Below are 20,977 nucleotides of genomic sequence, written 5' to 3' on the forward strand. Positions count from 1 at the left end.
TAGTAACTTGAGTTTTTGTATTATTATTAATATGATGACGACGACAAGGATGACGACTACTACTACTACTACTACAGACTACCTAGAATTTTAAGTATAGAAGAGGGAGTTAGGAGTAATAGTATAAAAAATCTTTTCACAGTTGCTCTGACTTACGTGAGTATTACTTGGACCTTATGAAGAGAACTAATCAAGCTTTCTTTGATGAAAATACAAGGTGATAAGGACCTGATAAGGTGTTAAGCCCTATCATAAGGAAAAACAAAGTTAAGAAAAATATAATAGTATAAGAGTTGATTTTCACTAGACTACCACAACAGCATAAACACTTGAAGTCCTATTTATCATACTGGATTATAAATTAGAACCTGTGAAATTTAAGCTATACATTATTTATTTTCTGCAACAAATATGTTTTTCATGATGGTCAACAAAGCAGCATTTAAAAGAGGAAAGCATTACATTGAGCATGCTCTTAAACTGGTGACCACAGTCTCAAATGGTGAACAGTCTATAATTTATTTATTTTCAGGAGTTGCTGACTGTTTTATGGAAAATTAGATCTGCAGAATGTACTAGCTATTCAATTCAAACTTCACATTAAAACTCATTTTGCTGCCATAAATCTTTTTGGACAGACCTATTGATATGTCCTGTATGTAAGGCAATGGAGAAAACAGGCAACATACATTTCAGTGCCTGACATAAGCAGGCAGAAGCAAAATTCGTTGCTTCCCCAAAATGTCAGCCATGAAGAAGTAGGTAGCACCTTTTGTGTACAGTGCTAAATCATACAAAACAGACAGTCAAATTGAACCATTTACATCACTCTCTTTTCCATTACCATCTGTTGTGTGGTACAGATGTGCACTGATGCAACCTGGGGAAGAACGACTTATTTCTCAAAGAATCCTCAGCAACAAAGTATCAAACACTGGATATCCCTTACTCTTGACAAAGTCCCAATAAAACTACTCATTTTTTTTGTTATATAAATAAGAATTGAACTAACTGCATAAGTGGATTCTCCAGGTTCAGCTTAAGAAGGTTATCAAGCAATAGTCTTATAAATCTTCATTGAGGAGTAGATGGTTTTCAGGGGACTCAAAATAATTATTTATTCTTTTAAAGGTCTATTTCCACAAAAAGCTCTGGCCATACCAATACCACTCTCAGAGTGAGGGCACTGTATTCTGGCAAGTAGAACTTCTTAAAAATACTGACATGTAAAAGGTATTAATGAGCAGATTCTAAACTGCAAACTGCAGTAGAAAGTGTTAGGATGGGGTGCTTTGGAGTTGAATGAAGAGATACCAGGATTAAAATAAGGTTCTTTTTCACCTTAATCCTCTCTCTTGCTCATGGCACGGATATGTGCCAAGAGTGAAATTTGTTCATCTGTATAAACAATTAAAGAACGTAAACCAGTCTGTGTGTGTGTGTGTGTGTGTGTGTGTATATATATAAAAAACTATTACACATAATAATCAAACTTTATTATACATAATAATCAAGTAGGCCACATGGTAACTTATAGACACTAGGAAAATACAATTTCTTCAGTTAGAAGTATGCTTAAATTTTTTGTTGGTTTTGATTAATATTGGTGTAAATACATTAGCCTATAGAACGATAAATGCATGACAGAATCATTGTCATCATGAGCTTCTTTACTTAATTGCTAAGGATTTGGTCAAGCCCAAATTATATTTGGGGAGCTTCTCAGGATCTGAACCCTCAGGGACTAAACAAGTTTTCTAAAGGAAAATCTTACAGGATTTTTTTCCCTTTTTCTTTTCTTTTAACATATTTGTTTGCTTTTAGTTTTATAGCACCTTTCTAAACAAATTCACCAAACAAATTTGGATTTCACCAAGCCACAAAGTTCATACACAGCTGACATAATCAAGCTGGAAATTTTGCCCTGAATTTTGTATTGTAAGTTGAAGGATGTGCTTTCTTTGTTTCTTTGCCAGTCTCACTAGACAGATACACATATTTGTTTACATCATAGGCATATATATGTAGATAAAGACTTTTATTTTTCTTAAGGTTTTCTGTTATTGTTGAATAAAGCATCTTAGTAAAGCACTGAAAGTGAGTTATCCACTATGTGTACAGATTTTGTAACTATGTGAATGCAACAATTACTTGTCATTTATTTCTAAACATGAGCAAAAACTTTTGGCCTGTTACCAAAACACTTCAATATTCACTTCCAAAGTAAATGAGATCTGTCAGGAGACCTTCTGAAGATGATGAGAGATGAATGTATTGAAAGCAGTCCTGCAGAGAATGACTTGGGATATTGGTAGATGAAAAATGGGACATGAGCCAGCAATGTGCTGCTCAAAAAGAAGCATGACCAGCAGTTCAAGGAAGGTGGGTTTTCCCCTCTGCTCTGCTCTGCTCTGGAGTACCTGGAGTACTGCATCCAGCCAAGGACCTGTTGGAGCAGGTCCAGAGGAGGGACACAAACATGATCAGAGGGATGGAACACCTTTGCTATGAAGAAAGACTGAGAGAGTTGGGGTTGTTCAGCCTGGAGAAAAGCAAACTCTGGGGAGACCTTATAATGGCCTTTCAATATTTAAAGGGGTTTACAAGAAAGACAAGAAAGACAAGGCCTGTAATGATAGGACAAGAGTAACACTTTTAAACTGAAAGAGCATAGATTTACATTGGGTATAAGGAAGATATTTTTTATTATGAGGTTGGTGAGACACCGGAACAGGTGGCCTAGAGAGGTTGTGGATGTCTCATCATTGGAAGTGTTCAAATTCAGGTTGGACTGGGCTTTGAGGAACCTGATTTAGTGGAAGATGTCCCTGCCCATGGAAGCAGGATTGGACTAGATGATCTTTAAAGGTCCCTTGCAACACAAACCATTTTATGATTCTATGAGGACATAATATTACTGCTGCAAAGATGGAGTCATGTAAATTACTACTGCATGTAGAATTAATACGGACTTAATCCAGTTGCCAGTGAAAACAAGGGACAGCCTTAAACAGCCTTAAACTGATTTCATAATGAATTGGTCAGGGATTTTGTTTACTGGGGGTAAAAAAAATAGGAAAATAATTCTGCTCCAGTAATTATTTATGTATTTACCTAAACATGCATATGATCTGGACCATGACCAGACAGCTTTTGAACATCTTCAAGGAAGGAGACTCCACAACCTCCCTGGACAACCTATGCCAGTGCTTGGTCACCCTCACAGTAAAAACTCATTTCCGCACGTTCAGATGGAACCTCCTGTGTTTCAGTTTGTTCCCATTGCCTCTGGTCCTGTCACTGGACACCACTGAAAAAAGTCTCAGTATGGCTCTGTCCTATTTGCACCCTCCCTTGAGGTATTAACATACATTGGTAAGATGCCCCAAGCCTTCTCTTCTCTACACTAAAGACTGCCATTTCTCTCAGCTTTTCCTCATATGAGAGATGTTCCAATCCATTAATTATTTTGGCAGCCCTTTGTTGGACTCCTTCCTGTATGTCCATGTATCTCTTGTACTGAGGAGCCCGAGACTGGACAGAAACTCAGATGCGGCCTCACCAGTATCCAGGGTAGAGGGGAAATATCACCACCCTCAACCTACTGTCAATACTTTGCCTTATGCATTCCAGGATAACATCAGCCTTCTTTGCTGCTCTTTGCTGCAAGAGCACATGTTTAATCTGGTGTCCACCAGGACCCCAGGTACACTTCTGCAAAGCTGCTTTACAGCTGGGCAGCCCATAGCGTGTACTGGTGCATGGGGTTGTTTCTCCCCAGCTGCAGGACTTTGCACTGACCTTTGTTAAACTTCATGAGGTTCCTATTAGCCCATTTCTCCAGCCTGTTGAGGTCCCGCTGGATGGCAGCACAACCCTCTGGCCTACCAGCCACTTCTCCTGGTTTGGTGTTGTGGAAAACTTCCTGAGGAAACACTCTGCCCCATCACCAATATAACTATTTTTATATTTATGTATTTAATTATTATAAAACACTCAGGTTTTTTGATTACTAGTATCATGTAAGTATCCATTTAGACATCTTGCTTTGCAGGAAGAGAAAGCTGCACCATAATCTTTCATAATGTCACTGTTCCAGTGGACATTATACATACTGGGCTACACAGTAAAAATAAATGAGTTACACTGTATATCACAAAGAATTTGGAAAGACCTTATTGTACTGTTGACAGGTGTGTCTCTACTAGCAATAGTGTGAAATATACAATATTTTCCCCCAAAGACATGGTTATTTCTTAATTTTCTGTATTTTTTTTTCACCTAATATAGTCTGCAAAGCATTTGGCTGCTCATTTTGACATAGCAGCACGTACATAACATTGTCTATATTATTCTGCACCTTTAAATTACAAAAAATAGATTAATTTTGCTCTCTTTGGCACACCTTCAAATTGAAGATCATGGATTATCATACGTTTGTCAGATCTTCATTTTTCTCATGAGATTACCAAGCCTCTATATTACAATGATGAACTGTTGTAAAGATGTATTTTATATTTTTAAGGACATAATAGCTTGTCTTTCTCATACTGTGGGGAAAAAAGGGGTTACTAAACCTATATAAAGTTCAGAATTCAATATGTTGTGAACATTTCTAAATATGCAGATTTAGTCTTTTTTTTTTCTCACTGCTGGTGTTAAAATAGAGTTTCTCACCTTTTATTTTAAAGTCCTTTTGTCATACTGCCTTCAGCAAACAGTTCCCATCAAACAATAAAGTATTTAAACTCATATTCACCTCAGCAACCAGAAGGTTAAGTCTACAGCATTTGTCATCCTTACATTTTATTGTATATAACCACTTGTACATATTCATAATACATATGGAGCCTATAAACTACAAAATATATCAACAAGAATAGAAATACCAGATGGTGTTATTCTGAGCCAATATACTACTGTAGTTGGAATACAGTATTGCTAAAATCATACAAAGCTCCATTTCTTCACAGAATTTACATGAAACTGTTAAAGATTATCTTTGGAATACAAAAAAGTAACTCTCTTACAAATATACTCCTATGAATACCACATTAAAAATAATGGCCATTATAAGATTGCCTAAATTCAAAGTAATTTCTCTTTGTATTTGGGATCTGACAAGAGTAGTCAATAGACAATAATAGTGTTTTATTGTTGGCATTTTTTTTTAAAGAAAATCTTTCTTACCCTTCCCCTGATTATGGTTCTTCCTGATAAATTCAGTGCAAGATTTAATACAATCTTTTATTTGACTGTCACCATCACATGGTGATTTCCTAGACACAGGAGTCCCTCCCTTCAGAATAGCTGGGTTACTGGACTTATCTTACAGAGCCTTGTTTTAGAAAATAAATCTCTGTAGTCATTTTGCCAAAGGATTGTTTCCCTGACCTTTTCTACACTGATTTTCAGCCCCTGTTCTTTCTCCCAGTTCTATTTGGTTGTTGCCTGGCAAATTCATACCCACTATCAGTGTGTTAAAAACAAAACACTAGAAATATAAAATAACTACAGGTTGTGATCAACCCAAATCTCTTTGTCAAACACAGGTCTGTGCCAAAAACTGAAAACCAGTCTTACCCTGGTCTAAGAATTCTCACAAAGTAATTTCATTTATTTTTTTTTTTTATAGTAAAGTGCAGGGTTTGAAGCAGGAAATTTCTGTGTGTGCGTATGAAGAAAGCTTTGAATATGACAGGCTGATCACTGAACATCTTGTAGAGTTGTAATTTTAGACCATTTTTTCAAGAGCTTATCACCCATGCTACAGAACAGCAGGATATTAAGCAGTACAGGAATTATGCAGGAAGACCAGGTTAGAGCTGCAGCATAGGTACAACTACATATTATTACAAGAGATTATGGGAAAATCCTCCATATAACACTCACACAGGAAGGATGAAAGGCACAAGGATAGGAATCCTAAATTCAAAAGCATCAGGGAACAGCAAAAACAGAGCTGCTCCACTACAGAAGAGAAGCCAGGAGCCAAGAATGATCATATACACACAGAGGCAGAGTGAGTTCCCTCACCGAGAGAGCATCACCCAACTACACCTAAGCAAGTTGAACAGAAGTGGATTGGGGACAGAAAAAGAGTCGGTGACAGCCAAGTGGCAATCAGATGAATGCATTTTGATGGTTTAGGTCTGAGGTCAAGCCAGGAAGTCCCATGAGCATGTTGAGTTCAGCAGAGAACAGGGCTGGAGCTCAGCATTCTTGTGATGTTTCTGGGGCAGGGACAGGCAACCAGACTGAGCTGAAATGGGATCCTGGGCCATGGTCACGGCAGGGAGAAAGTCCCAGCAGAGGATGGTTGGGATTTCCTTGAAAAATGAGTGTGCTGACCTTATCTATCTGCACCACATTTTTTATTAAATGGTTCTCTGCTATATATTGTAATAATCAACATTTCTGCAGTGGAAGTAAAACTGCACAGCAGTCACATTCAGTGTCTCCTAGTTAGCATGCGGAGTTTGTGCCTTTGACTTGATAGATATGAAAATGAAATTTTCAGGTGTGTGTAGGGCAAGAAAACTTCACTTTATATGAAATTACTACATGTTACAGGCAAATGTGTACACATTGAATCAAAATACTGAACATCCCAACTGATCAAATTAATTTATCATTTTAATTTTTCTTCAATTTTTATCTTAAATTTTTAAAATATGTCTAATTCTGTAGTTGATAAATAAGTCTAATTCAAATATACCAGTATCCCAACCTATAGGATTCCAGTATAAGTTCCATTTAGAGTCTCAGACCACTTATGGATCAAATTATCTTGTGTATTGACTGACATTTATAAATATTCCCATTAAGTTTTTAAAGTAACATTGAGAATGCAACCTTATATTTTATTAGCAGTGTTGTACAGCTCCATGAATCTTATAATTAACCAAATGCATTATAGCCTATACTAATCTTGTCTAGGGAAGCTGACATACCTTATATCAATAAAACAATAATATATTACCATAGAAGGTAAAGTGGATGCAAAGTGTATTATAGGAAGTCACATTCATGTATTAAAATTAAGATAATTTTGTTAGGAAGGCAGTATATAGTGCTAATAAGAGCTAAGCTTTTGTTTACAATACGAAGTAACAAACTATAAATCAGAGATTATATTATTGATTAAATCAATAAGAGCTTCTAGAGAAACCCAAATGCAAGAGGGAGGTTCATAGTATGTGAAAAAAAGGACTGGCCACTTGGCAGGAAGCTAGGAATGTTGTCAGGGTATGCAGAGATGCAATGAGGAAGGCCAAGGCCCACTTGGAATTAAATCTGGCAAGGCATGTCAAGGATAACAAGAAGGGCTTCTTTAAGTAGATGAGCAGTAAAAGGAAGACTGGGGAAACTGGGCCCGCTGCTGAACAAGGAAGGGGCCCTGGTGACGCAGGATGCAGAGAAAGCAAAGTTACTAAATGCCTTCTTTGCCTCAGTCTTTACTGTTAAGGCTGACCCTCAGGCATCTCACCCCCAGAGAAGTGAGGATAAATCTGGAGAAAGGAGGCTTCCCCTTAGTTGAGAAGGATTGGTTCAGAGATCACCTATGCAAACTGGATCCTCACAAATCCGTGGACCCCGATGCGATGCACCTGTGAGTGCTGAGGGAGCTGATGGATGTTCTTGCTGAGCCACTCTCCACCATCTTTGAAAGGTCGTGGAGGACAGGAGAGGTGCCCGAAGACAGGAGGACAGCAAATGTCACTCCAACCTTCCAAAAGGGCAAGAAGGAGGACCTGGGGAACTATAGGCCAGTCAGCCTCACCTCCACCCCTGGAAAGGTAATGGAAGAGTTTGTTCTGGAAGTCATCTCCAGGCATGCAGAAGAAAAGAAGGTTCTCAGAAATAGTCAACATGGATTCAGCAAGGGGAGATCATGCTTGACCAACCTGATAACCTTCTAGGATGGTGTGACTGGCTGGGTCAATGAAGGGAGAGCATAAAAAGGAGTGTGGCCAGCAGAGCCAGAGAGGTTATCCTCCCCTTCTATTCTGCCCTAGTGAGGCCACATCTACGGTACTGTGCCCATTTCTGGGCCCCCCAGTTTAAGAAGGACAGGGAACTGCTTGAGCAAGTCCAGCAGAGAGCTACCAAGATGATCAGGGGACTGGAACATCTCCCTTATGAGGAAAGGCTGAGAGACCTGGCTTTCTTCAGCCTGGAGAAGAGAAGACTGAGGGGAAATTTCGTAAATACCTATAAATATCTGAAGAGTGGGTGTCAGGATGATGGGACTAGTCTCTTTTCAATAGTGCCCAATGACAGGACAAGGGGCAATGGGCACAAGTTGGAACACGGGGAGTTCCAGCTAAACATGAGAAAAAACTCCTTTCCTGTGCGGGTGCCAGAGCAGTGGAACCGGCTGCCCAGGGAGGCTCTGGAGTCCCTTCCCTGGAGACATTCAAACCCCTCCTGGACGCGTTCCTGTGCCCCCTGCTCTGGGTGTGCCTGCTCCAGCAGGGGGTTTGGACGAGATGATCTCCAGAGGTACCTTCCAAGCCTTATCATTTTGTCATTCTGTGACTCTATAAATCAAGTATTTTAAAATATAATTGCAAGTAACTTAATTCATTTTTTTTTCCCTTTAGGTGAAGACATGTTAAAATATAGACAATGAAGCAAAGGTTATATTTTTATATCTATTAGTATAAACAAGTCCAAGGAAATATCCATAACACTATGTTTTAGAGGCTGTGATGTATGGAAGTATTTAATATCTACAAATAGGAAGATCAATTGCTAAGAGAATCTTCCCCAGCCTAGGTGTCATGGTGGATAAAAGAAACATAGGCACTGCAATGAATAGCTAAAACTTCTCAAGTGTTTTTAAATACCATAGCCAACGTTTTGAAAATAAATCTTTATTATCAATTTTGTATCAGCAAACATCACTGAGCACTCAAATTATTTTAAATTGTTCATCTGTCTGAAGTAGGAAGTCAAGAGCTGAATTTTGAAGAAAACCTTCTGTATGAAACTGTGTGAAAATAATTTAGAAATAAAATAAGACCCAGAAAACCCCAGACTCCTGACTGCTTAAGAACTGAGTGACAAGCTGAACAAAATATTTAAATATCAAAGCTGAAGAACAGAAGCCTTCAATATACTAAAATAAGGTTCAGTGGAAACAGAAGGATTTTCTTATTTTATTCTCCCCTGCTATCTTTTTCTCCTAGGCATTAACAAGACCAATCATGATATTGACTGGGCTGGAATGCAAAAAAGCAGATATTAATATTTGTGTATTGCTAGCACTGAAGCTCATTGCTTTAAACAGTATCTCAAACTGGACAAATACAAGCTTTAAAAAGAAGAAAAAAAAAGGCAGGAGTGATCCTTTCAAGCACAAAATGTCTTTGAGAAATTGCAGTTTCACCGGTGCCAAATGAGAGATACCTGAAAGTATGGACAGCGTAAACTATTCCTATTCCAGTCCTTCATTGGACTTCATTAGGTGATCCTTCATTGTTACAGAGGTTATATACAGTGCTCACATCGCTGATGTTTATGCCAATTGTTTCTGTGTTTTTCTTCTGTACTTATAACTGTTACAAGAAAAATTTAGTCCTGCAGACAGGCTTATAATAAAAGCTCATGCCTTATTAGACTCCTTTATTAAGGACTAGGTTTTAGAGGAGCTTTGTGCTATCCATTTGCAAAAATCTGACCTTCGTTTGGTGACAAAAGGCATTATATCAAGTTCTCCTGAATCAGAAAGAAATATTATACATACCTCCACACTTAGGAATAGGTCCACTCCACATTACTTTTCCATCCATTAGCATGCAAGTAATTGTTTCAGTTCCTTGTGTTTTAATAAATCCTTCCTCACATATAACAGAAATTGAGCTCCCCAGCTGAAAATTGTCACCAAAACGCCGAGCGTTGATTGGTACTCCAGGATCAGGGCACTCGTTATGTCCAAAAGCTTTTCAAACAAAAAAAAAAAATAAAATTGGGGGAGTATAGTGTGATAACTCTTACAAGTAAGATGACATTTTTAGGATTTAATTCTGCTACTAAAAACAAACTATTTAAATTAAGAAACAGTACCAACAGTTGAAAATGTAAACTAGTATACCAGCATGAATCTTAGTTTGGGCAGCTAGGTGCTGGCAGATTTCAGTGATGGCTAAGTTCTCCTGTCCAACAGCCCATCCTATCCAATGTTACAAAGGGCCAGAAACATCCAGCAGAAGGGCAGGACAAGCAGCTATGATATAATAGCTTTAGTCATCTTTTCTATTTTCATTTTTCTGTCACATACTGACCTCAGTTCCCCTGGTATTGCCATAGTCTTTTTTATTTCTGTACTGAGAGCCTGTGAACAGCTACAAAAGGGGTGATGTTGGTGAAAGAAAGAAAACCTGAAACTAACCATATCATTATATTTAAGGTCAAAGAAATTCCTAGTACCTGCAAATCCTTCCAAAATTTCAGGTTTATCTATGGGCAGATTAAAAAATTGTAATTTCCCTGTATATATCTAGATACTGTAACAAAGACAGTCCATGTCTTTTGCTACAGAAAACACCTTACACTGGCAGAACAAGCAAGCTCATATTCTTACCAGAAGTGAGCAGTCATATTTATAGCATTATCATTAAAAGATATGCATTAATTAGTTATTACATTTTGATGTTTTATTTGATAATACTGCACAAAAATTTTTTTAAAATATTGATTTTTCAGTAAGAACAAATATCACAAACCGAATATCCACCTTCCTCACATGTGATGACTGCAAATTATATCTTCATAAATATGTCTACATGTGAAGACGTCAGAAAGGACTCTGTCCTAAAAAGACAATTTTCACAATATTTTTCTGCAGTTTTACTAATGTGTCTGCTAGACAAAATATATACAAACTCCCCCATGAATTGTTAAAAAAAAGTAATATTTCATTAACTTGGCAGAAAGATTTCTCAGATGTTGCATTACAGAACTATTAAGAATCATAATAACAGACAAGAGAAAGCATCAATTTATTGGCGTTTTGACTTAGGAAATGCTGCATATATTGGGAACGAAAATAGTGCTTTCACTGAATAGTTGTCTACCACTTGAGGATGGCATTAAAAATTATGCAATCCCACAATTTCTAATAGGGTTCACAAAAACTTTTCAATACTTTTATGCACAGTTGTCAGTTTTAGGGAGAGGATTGATTGCCTGTTTTTCTTACTAGCTTCAGACAACACAGAGATAGATTTTCAATATCGTTATCTGTAAATGTAGATAAACGTTGACTCCACATATAGCTTGCTTGTGTATGGCACCAATTTATTAAGCCTGCAAAGTCAGTGGATTGCTCTGTATTTCAGCTTACGAACTGAGAGTTGTGGCTGCTACCACTGCTCCTATGGAAGAGATTGTACTGTAGAGGATGGCTATGGGAGGCGAGAGAGTGAAAGACAATCCTTCCCAACAACAGGAGTCACTCTCTTAGCCTAGCCTGGCTGCAGTTACCTTACTTGGTGAGTAAAATTCAGTCTGCCTATACTTCTGAAAAGCTTCGTGGTGAAGCTGTAATATTATATACAAGCCTTAAACCAAAAAGAAAAAGCCCATAGGGGTATATCCTTAGTATTAATGTTTTACCCATCAACAACAGATCAAGAAACCATGGAAAAGTTCCTTATGCAATATTACATGTAAAGAGGAGATCCAGTTTTCCTGGCATTTATACTCATCAGCTATCGTGATTGTACTTGTATTTTAAGTAGTATTTGGAAAAAAGCCAGGCAGCATAATCATGCACAGGGTGAGAGTGAAGTACTTTCAGTTCTGATATTAACTGAGAAGGGTGTTGAAAACCTGCATTTTTCATCAAAAACGTGAAGGGGAGGAACTGCAGAGATATCAAGAGACAGGTAGGAAAAATGAAGCTAACCATAACTCATCTGGTCTGCTCTGAAAGGTCTTTGGCAATAGGGCCAGAAAGGAGTTGTCCACTGGTGCGATTAATTGTTTTGGTAGGTTGCCCTACAAAGAGTTTAGCTGGTAAAACTAGGAATGGCTTTGAAGTAAATTTAACCCTTTCAGAGGAAAATATAAAGAAGAAACAGAAATTAAGAGAATATAAAATCATAAAGAGGTACTTCATAAGAAGAAATTGTGAAAGGTTGTTAAAAGATACGTAAACAAATAGTAGGTTATTCAGTAGCATCACACGTAAACTCATACTTCTGTGTAGTACATAACAGTCTGAAGAATTTTCTTGGGAATTATTGAGACTGAAAAAGTCTAGCAGGAGGGAGTGCCAGCAAAAATCTGCCATGATGGATGTACCCTCTCATAGCAATAAAACAGACTAAGGCAATCTTTGGATATAAAAGCATCTGGGATTGTCAATGTCTTGGCCTACTGAGCTGAAATCACTCAAGTAATTACACTGATGTCAGAAGCCCACAGTTTGACCTTCAGCAGGTTGCTATGTAGTTCATAGGGTTGTAACTTTTGCTAGATAAAGCACAATTAAACAGTTGTGATGAAAACAGCAACAAAAAAATTCTGCATAACAGGCAGAAACAGCAGATCTAAACTTATACAAAAATATTTACCCATCACTTCCAACACCCTTGCATTGCACAAATAAGCAACAGCTCAAAGCAGTCCAACAATCTGGAAGATGCTCCCCACCTCAAAAAATTCAGCCACCTCATCCTGAAGAGAGGTTGGCGTGACTGTGGCTTCTGGAATGCCTACCCATGGAGGACCAACAAGGACACCTGGGACCAAACTTTCCCAGCCAGAGCTGACACAGTTCCTCCCAACCACTGACAATCTCTGCTTCTACCAGTGAGGAAAGGGGAGCCAGTGATAATCAGTCATGACTTTGTAGTCTTCTTTACATTAACTCCTTTGTCACATGCAATAAATATCCATTCTCTTTCACATGGCTCCAATTGCTGCATAGCAATTAATGTGTGCATTTTGTCTCTCCTGACCTAAACTAGGAAATCCAGACTGAACCAGAGTGACAATATAACCTCATTTCTTGTAATTTATGTGACTATATTCAGATATTGTGTGTGTGTAGTTCTGATCTTCATAATTCAACAAAGATGTAGATAAAGTGGGAATCATTCATAAAGGAGTCACACATATGATAAAAGACTCAGACTTTCCCTTAAATTGAGAAGTTCAATGCATATAGCTTATTAGAGCGAAGATCAAAGGATGACAGAGTTTATAAATACCTTCACAGAGACCAGAAATGTCATTAAGGGCTCTTGGGTTTAGGATATAAACTGGAAGCAAGGAGCCAGGTTTGAGTATGCAGTTCGATAGCAACTAAAACCATTGTAATTTCAGGTTGCTATGTTCCTGTGTTCTGGTGTACCCAGTAAAGCACTCTCCTGCCTCACTTCCCCTTTTGCATCAACAGTAGTGCATAGCTAGATATAAGTAAACCAATACAAAGATGTGACTAACTCACAGCCTTTTGAGTTCCCATTCCTTTGGTTTTTGGAACATTCTCTGCATTGTCCATTTTTAGGTCACATATTTCTGTGGGCTTGTCCCAAAATTTACCTCATTAGAAATCTTTTTCAGACTTGAAGTAACTCAAATATGAGACATTTGAAATCTAATTTTTGTTTACTTCCAACAAAAGTTGAATTTATGCTTAGTTTTACTGGAATAAGACTAATTATCTGAGATCTCATATGTTCTGGTAATAAAAATAAATATGGGATAAAAATAGTTTCTGAGAAATACTATTTAAAAATCAGATTATGTGGTAGTAACTCAGTTTTATTCTTCTCCATCCTATACCTCAAAAACATTAATGAAGTTATTTATGTTAGTAGTCTACATTCTTTTTAGAAAAAACTGATCATGTTGTACTTTTTCTGTGACATACTGTTTCTACTTTGAAGGGGGCAAAAAGAGACTGACAGCTTTGAAATATACAAGCTGGAGTGTTAGCAGAAAATGGATATTTTTAATTAACTTTGGATTTACGCATGCCAAGACAGAGTGAAAATGATATTAATTACTTTTTTATCCTCTCTCTTGGCCTTAAACTATGTATTATGGAAAGATTACTTCTGTAATTTATCAGATTGCAGCTGTCTTTACTGAAGAAAGATTAAACACATTTTCTGGAGTTATTTTTGCTTTTGTAAGTAGATTTTAACTACAGAGTTTAACAAACGCATACCTCCATTCTAGATTAAACACATCCATATAAAGAAACAAAAATATAAATGTGTTAAACTGCTCAAAAGTAGAAAAAACTTATTTAAAATAATTCTTTTCAGAGTGAGTGGGTTTCGTTATACTACTGATAAAAGCTAATACTGCATTGTTACTTCTTTGTAAGAATTAAAATTGTACCATTTAGTACTGTCAGTGCGTACTTTAACTGATGTTAATTGAGAGATACCATAATCAGACTACCACATGCCCAAGGAAGTCTGCAAATTTTTTAAAGGACCAGAATTTCTTCTGATAAGTGTATTGGTATGACATCGAAATATTAAACCTGAAGTCTTGACAGTGTTTGATGAATTGTGTTCCAAATAAAAAAAAAGAATAAGGATTATTCCATGCTAATCATCTGAATCTTTCATTTTTACTGTAAATCCAACTTTAACAGACCTATATTTAGTTCTAGTTCTGTAAAATGGGATGATGTGAGAATATCCATTTATACATAGGCCTAATTTTTATCCAGGAAGACTGCCTTAGATTCTCCAATATTTCTTTTTTTTTCTCTTCACTAGATTTAGGCTGGACACCATTGAGCACACTACAGTGAAAACTTAAAGAAGTGCACAGAACACTTATAAATGTTAAAAGGACATAAAACAGAAGATAGCATAGAGCAAATGTTAAACCTGTTAAGAAACATGGATTCAATATCTCATTTTCATTATAACTAATTTTATTTTTCAATAGTACTGAATAAACCCAGTCATTCCAATATTTAGTTATGGTACTAAGACACCTAGCTACAGCTCAAAGTTTAGTTTGCTGTGATGACTGGTAGCTAAAGAAACCAGTAAGAAGACACCATATTTTCTTCATGCTTACATTTTATATTTGTGAGAAATGACCTGGGGATGAAGCAGATAAGATAAAGGGCTGGGAGCTGAAATATAAGACAATATCAGAAAAGGAATGTTTACACAGTAATCTGGTGTCAGTTTATCTCCTTCCTAGTCAGACAGCAATGTTCAAGGTAATTCTTACAAAATACTTATTTGAAAGACTGACAACCTAAACCAAACCAAAACAGAGAGAGAAAAAAAAAAAAAAGATCAAGAGGTGAGCTACTATGCAAGGGAAGTAGAGAGCCACAGCAGAATTTAGTCCTTGTAATACTTTAAAAATATTAACATTCCTTAGAGAAAAATGTGGAGTCTCTCAATTACCAAGGTCACATAACCTCATTTCCTCTTAGGTTTAATGGATCCTTTCTATTTTATTCAGAGTAAGCACCTTCAACAGTAAGGACTATGTTTTTTTTGTATAACCAAGCATGTAACACATTCTTCTGGGAAGCTCTCCTGCAAATCATGCAGTTGAAGATTCACTTCCATTCCAAATAAGCCTCTGGAATTATCATATTCTTAGGTGTTAGGAGAAAGACAGGAACGGGACCAGTTACTTATGACATCAGAGTTTTGGGAATATCAAAATATCCATCGTCTTTTGCTTATTTTGTTTGCCTGTTGCAATGGAAAACTACTCTGTTACCTCTACCATCAGAAAGAAGAAAAAAAAAAGCAAAGAAAATACAAATGTGTGAGGTAGGGCTGCTCTGGCTGGAGGATATGATGATCCACCTAATAGCCTCTCTCTTATTCTTACCACCCTCTACACATAATAGCAAGCCTTATGCTGTAGGCATTTTCTCTCCTTCCGATTTTTTTCAAACTCCCCAAAAAAACCAACCTAGCTAAACCCAGTCCTCTCACTTCACTGCTGGGGTGGCAAAATCTAATTTTGCATATCATCCCAGGAAAGTTTCATGCTATGTTTTGCAGTTTCATTCATGTTTTGGGCTTACATTTTGTATCATCATGCCCGCCCTACCTGGGAACATGTCCTGCCTGGACTTTGGTGTGGGATAAATGCCAAATAATTTGATAGCAACGTACCATAGGCAGTTCTTCATATGTTCTTCAGAAGAAATGTAATTATTTTGCCAGCAAAAAGTAAGGTGAATAAGTGCCAATTGTATTTAGTACTGGAGAATATATTTAATGTCACCTTCAGTTATTATGCTGTCAGGAAATGTAGTGCCAAGTAGTAAGTGTGGAGCTATGTATGGTTTTGGTTAGTTTTAACTTTTTCAATTCCTTAGGACAGAAGCAAGTGAAGTACGCAAAACTCTATTTTAATAGTAACTCTCTGTTTCTATGTAATAGATAAACTAAATACAAATGGTGACAGAAGATGCTGATTTCCCTTGCAAAAGCTACAAATAGGTAGGTACAATTCAGAGCGCTCAAGACAGAAGCCCAACTACTTTTTACTGCAGTTGCTCTGAATAGCAGTCTAAAAATTTCTCTCCCTGTGGCTGTTACAGCTGCCTATTAAAAGTGTATTATTCAGGATACAATTAATACGAATTTACTTCCAGGCTATATGTGAGCATAACCAGAATAACCAGAGTAAGTAATGACAGTATGTCAGTATTCTTTTTAACATTGTAATGGTGCAGCCAGGCACAACACATAAGCATTTTACATAGGCATGTGAGCAATTTGATCACCAAAAGGGCAAAGATAGATGGAGTAGTTGCACACTGAAAGCAGCCAGGTAGCAAAAAACTGCTGAACAAAAGATAAGATAAGCACAAAATTTTGCAAATAGGCCAGGCTTCCTCCTGAATGCACAAGGATGACTAGCAAGACTAAAAATGGACAAGGTAAGTAGTACCAGGAAAACAGAAGACCTTCTTTTTTGGGAATGGGAATAATAGTTTAAAATCATCAGCCATGACGAAGGTAAAACAGAGAAAAAGATGACAAGCCTATTGTGGTATGACTTCTCTTATCAAAGAGCTCCTACGGCTGCCCACCTTAACCACGGTGACTAGGAGCTAGCGTGGACTGCAGCCATCAGCTCCAGGGTATTATATACATTCACAGCTAAACTAGGATACAAGTATTCCAGAGTAACAGTTTTGTACATTTAGTAATGGTGATTAACTTTACATAGGATTTAACCAGCAGCAGAAAGTGTGCTCTTAGCAATTTAATAAAGTTCTGCTTTACAATTTGAAACTGACCTGATTTGTCAGTCTTCTAAACACTCCCATCACAATGATCTCTAATGCCATAAATGATAAATATACATGTATTTTCAGCCCTAACACTGTATTTGAAAGACAATCTAAACACCTAAATTAGGTAGTTGTAGGTATATAGGATTTGTTTAAAGGAGTGTTAACATAATGTCATTTTTACTTAATTATGCATATCCCCTGAACTGTATGTTGAAAACAAAACACACGTATACATTAAAAAATACTATTACTCACTGTTATAAGTGATGTTAAATCCACGCCCTGACATTGAATGGTCAGCTTGAAATTCCAGACGCAAAATATGACCATTACTGGTAAGATGGGAAGGAACTTCAGCACCAGTAAATGTTCCTATTATTGGGGAATCTGGAGAGTCTCCATCTTTAACTGCAAGGAAGTCAAACTGAGATTCCAAGTCAAAGTCATTAAAAGAGAGATGGATTCTGCTCCCAGGGTCTGAAATTATCGTCCAGATACAGTTTAAATTATTCCCATATCCCTCTGGATAATCAGGTGAAAGAACTGTTCCCATTGGTGCAGTGAAATTGGAAAGGCAAGGAACTGCCAAAAAAGAGAGGAAAAAAATAAGATAATAGAATAAAACATTTCAATAGGGATTTATTTTATTAGTAAGAATTTGTAAGAGATCCCTAAACTTGTTGATTACCTCAGATGAATAGTTCCGTATTAGTTATGTTCTGTGAAGTCAGAAAGTTCTTTTATTTTCCTTCTTATTCCCTTCCCCTCAATAAAACTACCTCCCAAGCAGAGCCCTGAGGTAATAAAGAACATCTTTGTTGCATTGGAAGCCCACAACAGTCCTTACAATTTACCCATGTTCAACAATCCTTAATCAGTTGGCACCACTTATTTTCTCCTTTAGGGTACTATATAGATGAACAGACCTCTCACTAAGCACATTAAAGAGGCAGAAAATCGATAGCGCCGTTATCATTTGTTGTTCACACAGAAGCACAAGAAATTAACTAGCCTCAGAGAGACAACAGAGTTGTTTTGTTGTTATCAGGATAACATTTTATATTCAACCATTGCAGTTAAGCCATATTAAATTGGGTTGCAGGGATGAAAGCAACTGATTACACTCTGAATATATTCGATCTATACTATTCTAGCGGAAATGTTAAGAAAGGTGTTGCCACAAATATGTATCCCAACGTTGGTTTTACTAATGCTGTATAATATAACTGGAAAAGAGCTATAAACATCTATGATCATTTAAGTGCTAAAATATATTAATATATAATACATAAGGGAAAAAATGTAAATAATTTAAACCCTTGATTGCGATTCAGCAACTTCTAATCTAAGGAAATATATTAATTTATAAGAGTTGCTGTAAAAAGTGTGTCATACATATAAAATCTACAGAATCCTACAAGAAAGCCAATAATAAAATATTATACCAAATAACATAAACACAACTGCTGTAATGGTTGCTAGTAAAAGAAAAATATATTTTAGTAGTTCTAGAACCCATCTTGGGCATAATCATTAGGTAAACCCACCATTGAACAGAAGTAAATTCATCCTGTCAGTGGAATTAACGGCATTTGCTAACTCTGCAATCAGTCACACAAATTATTACTTATAAGATACAAAATATAATATTACATATTAAAAACAATAATAAAAACAATAATAAAAAAAGATTCAGTACATACAGATACAGATTGGTATGTTTGCAGACCACTGGTTGTTTTCTTGGCAAATGATAGATTTCTCTCCAATTAATTCAAATCCAAACTGACACTCAAACCTTAAAACATCACGGTTAGAAAATCCATCCCCTTCTCTGATACCATACAACGGTGTTCCAGGATCCCCACAGCTTTCCTTTTCAATTTCTGTTGAAATAAATAAGGAATTTATTTCTAGAAGAATAAAACAAACTCCCTGTGGGTATATTCACACATCTAGAAAATAACTATACATTATTAAAAGTAAATGAAAATCAGATGCATAACAACTGTTGCTGAAACGCACCACCGAGTCTGTTACTGTACTCCAGCTTTTTAAGGAGGAAATTCTGTGTAAGTATCTTAGGAAAATCAGAGCTCTTTGTGTTAATAGAATACTTGAAATTAAAAGGAAATGAGGAAAATTCTTACTGCTTTATTTTATTTTGTAAAATTTTAGGCAATAATAAGTAAAATACCATTTGTAGTATCTGAGTGCTTAAAACTAGCAACAGAGACCCGCTGTGTAAACACTTTCTATTTTCCAATACAGCTTAAACTGATGAACCAATAACATGGCAAAAAAAAGGGATTAGTGACACAGAAAGAATTACCCAAAGTCAAAAGGAGGCTACACATAAATATATAAGTATATATGCACATATGTACACACTTATAAACACATGTATTATGTATGCACGTGCAAAAATAACTTCTCTATACTCAAATTACATTTTACCTCAGTGGGCTTAACTACAAGGTATCTGAATAGTTCTCTCCTATTTCTACAGTTGTTACAGCTATGATGTTCTCTCGAATTACTTACTGTCCTGAACTTTTGCTGGTAGTTACAAGCATGGAGGGATCTTCTAAAAAGCATTTCTCACCCATATGCATTTCACAATCTCATAGGGCAATTCAAGCTGGAATCATAGAACCGTTTTGGTTGGAAGGAACTTTAACAATCATCTAGTTCCAACTCCCCTGCCATGACAGGGACACATTCCACTAGATCAGGTTGCTCATCCAACCTGGCCTTGAACATTCCCAGGGAGGGAGCATCCCCATCTTCTCTGGGCAACCTGGTCCAGTGTCTCACCACCAGTAAAGAATTTTTTCCTAATATCTAATAAAAATCTACTCTCAGTTTAAAACTGTTACCCCTCATCTTATCACTACACTGCTTTATAAAGAGTCTCTCCCCATCTTTTCTGTATGCCCCCTTCAGGTACCAGAAGGTTGCTATAAGGTGTCCCTGAAGCCTTCTCTTCTTTAGGCTGAACAACCCCAACTATCTCAGCCTGTCCTCACAGGGGAGGTGTTCCCACCCCCTAATCATCACTGTGGCCCTCCTCTGGACCTGCTCCAAGTCCATGTCTGTCTTGTGCTGGGGACTTCAGAGCTGGACACACTACTCCAGGTGGGGTCTCAGAAAGGAATAGAGGGGAGAATCACCTCCTTCTCCCTGCTGGCTGTGCTTCTTTTGATGCAGCCCAGGACGTGATTGGCTTTCTGGGCTGTGAGTGCACACTGACAGCTCATATTCAGTTTTTCATCCCTCAATACTCCCAAGTTCTTTTCCTCAGTGCTGCTCTCAAGCCACTCTTTGCCCAGTCTGTATCCATGTTTGGGATTGCCCCAAGCCAGATGCAGGACCTTGCACTTAGCTTTGTTGAACCTCATGAGGTTCACATGGGCCCACCTCACTAGCCTGTCAAGGTCCCTCTGGATGGCATCTCTTCCCTCTAGAGTATCAGCCACACCACTCAGGTTGATGTCATGCACAAACTCGCTGAGGGTGCACTCATTCCCACTGTCCACGTCACCGACAATGATGATACTGGTCCCAGTACAGACCCCTGAGACACCAGCCGTCACTGGTGTCCACTTGTACATTGAACCACTGACCGCAACACTTTGAGTGTGACCATCCAGCCAATTCCTTATCCACCAAGTAGTCCACCCATTAAATCCATGTCTCTCCATTTTAGAG

At 37.3% G+C, this 20,977-nt stretch overlaps 1 protein-coding gene across 1 annotated transcript in view; it reads right to left on the minus strand.

Annotated features, from left to right (window-relative positions):
- Window positions 1-20,977, minus strand: part of CSMD3 (CUB and Sushi multiple domains 3) — a 614,053-nt gene that overhangs the window by 301,684 nt on the left and 291,392 nt on the right. The window contains exons 14-16 of the mRNA XM_075085810.1: window positions 18,970-19,152; window positions 17,522-17,848; window positions 9,752-9,946 (exon numbers count right to left, since the gene is read on the minus strand). Of these exons, the coding sequence (XP_074941911.1) occupies window positions 9,752-9,946; window positions 17,522-17,848; window positions 18,970-19,152 (705 nt within the window). The remainder of the gene's footprint in view (window positions 1-9,751; window positions 9,947-17,521; window positions 17,849-18,969; window positions 19,153-20,977) is intronic.

Source organism: Phalacrocorax aristotelis, chromosome 2 (genome assembly GCF_949628215.1).
Source record: "Phalacrocorax aristotelis chromosome 2, bGulAri2.1, whole genome shotgun sequence".
Taxonomy (NCBI): Eukaryota; Metazoa; Chordata; class Aves; order Suliformes; family Phalacrocoracidae; genus Phalacrocorax; species Phalacrocorax aristotelis.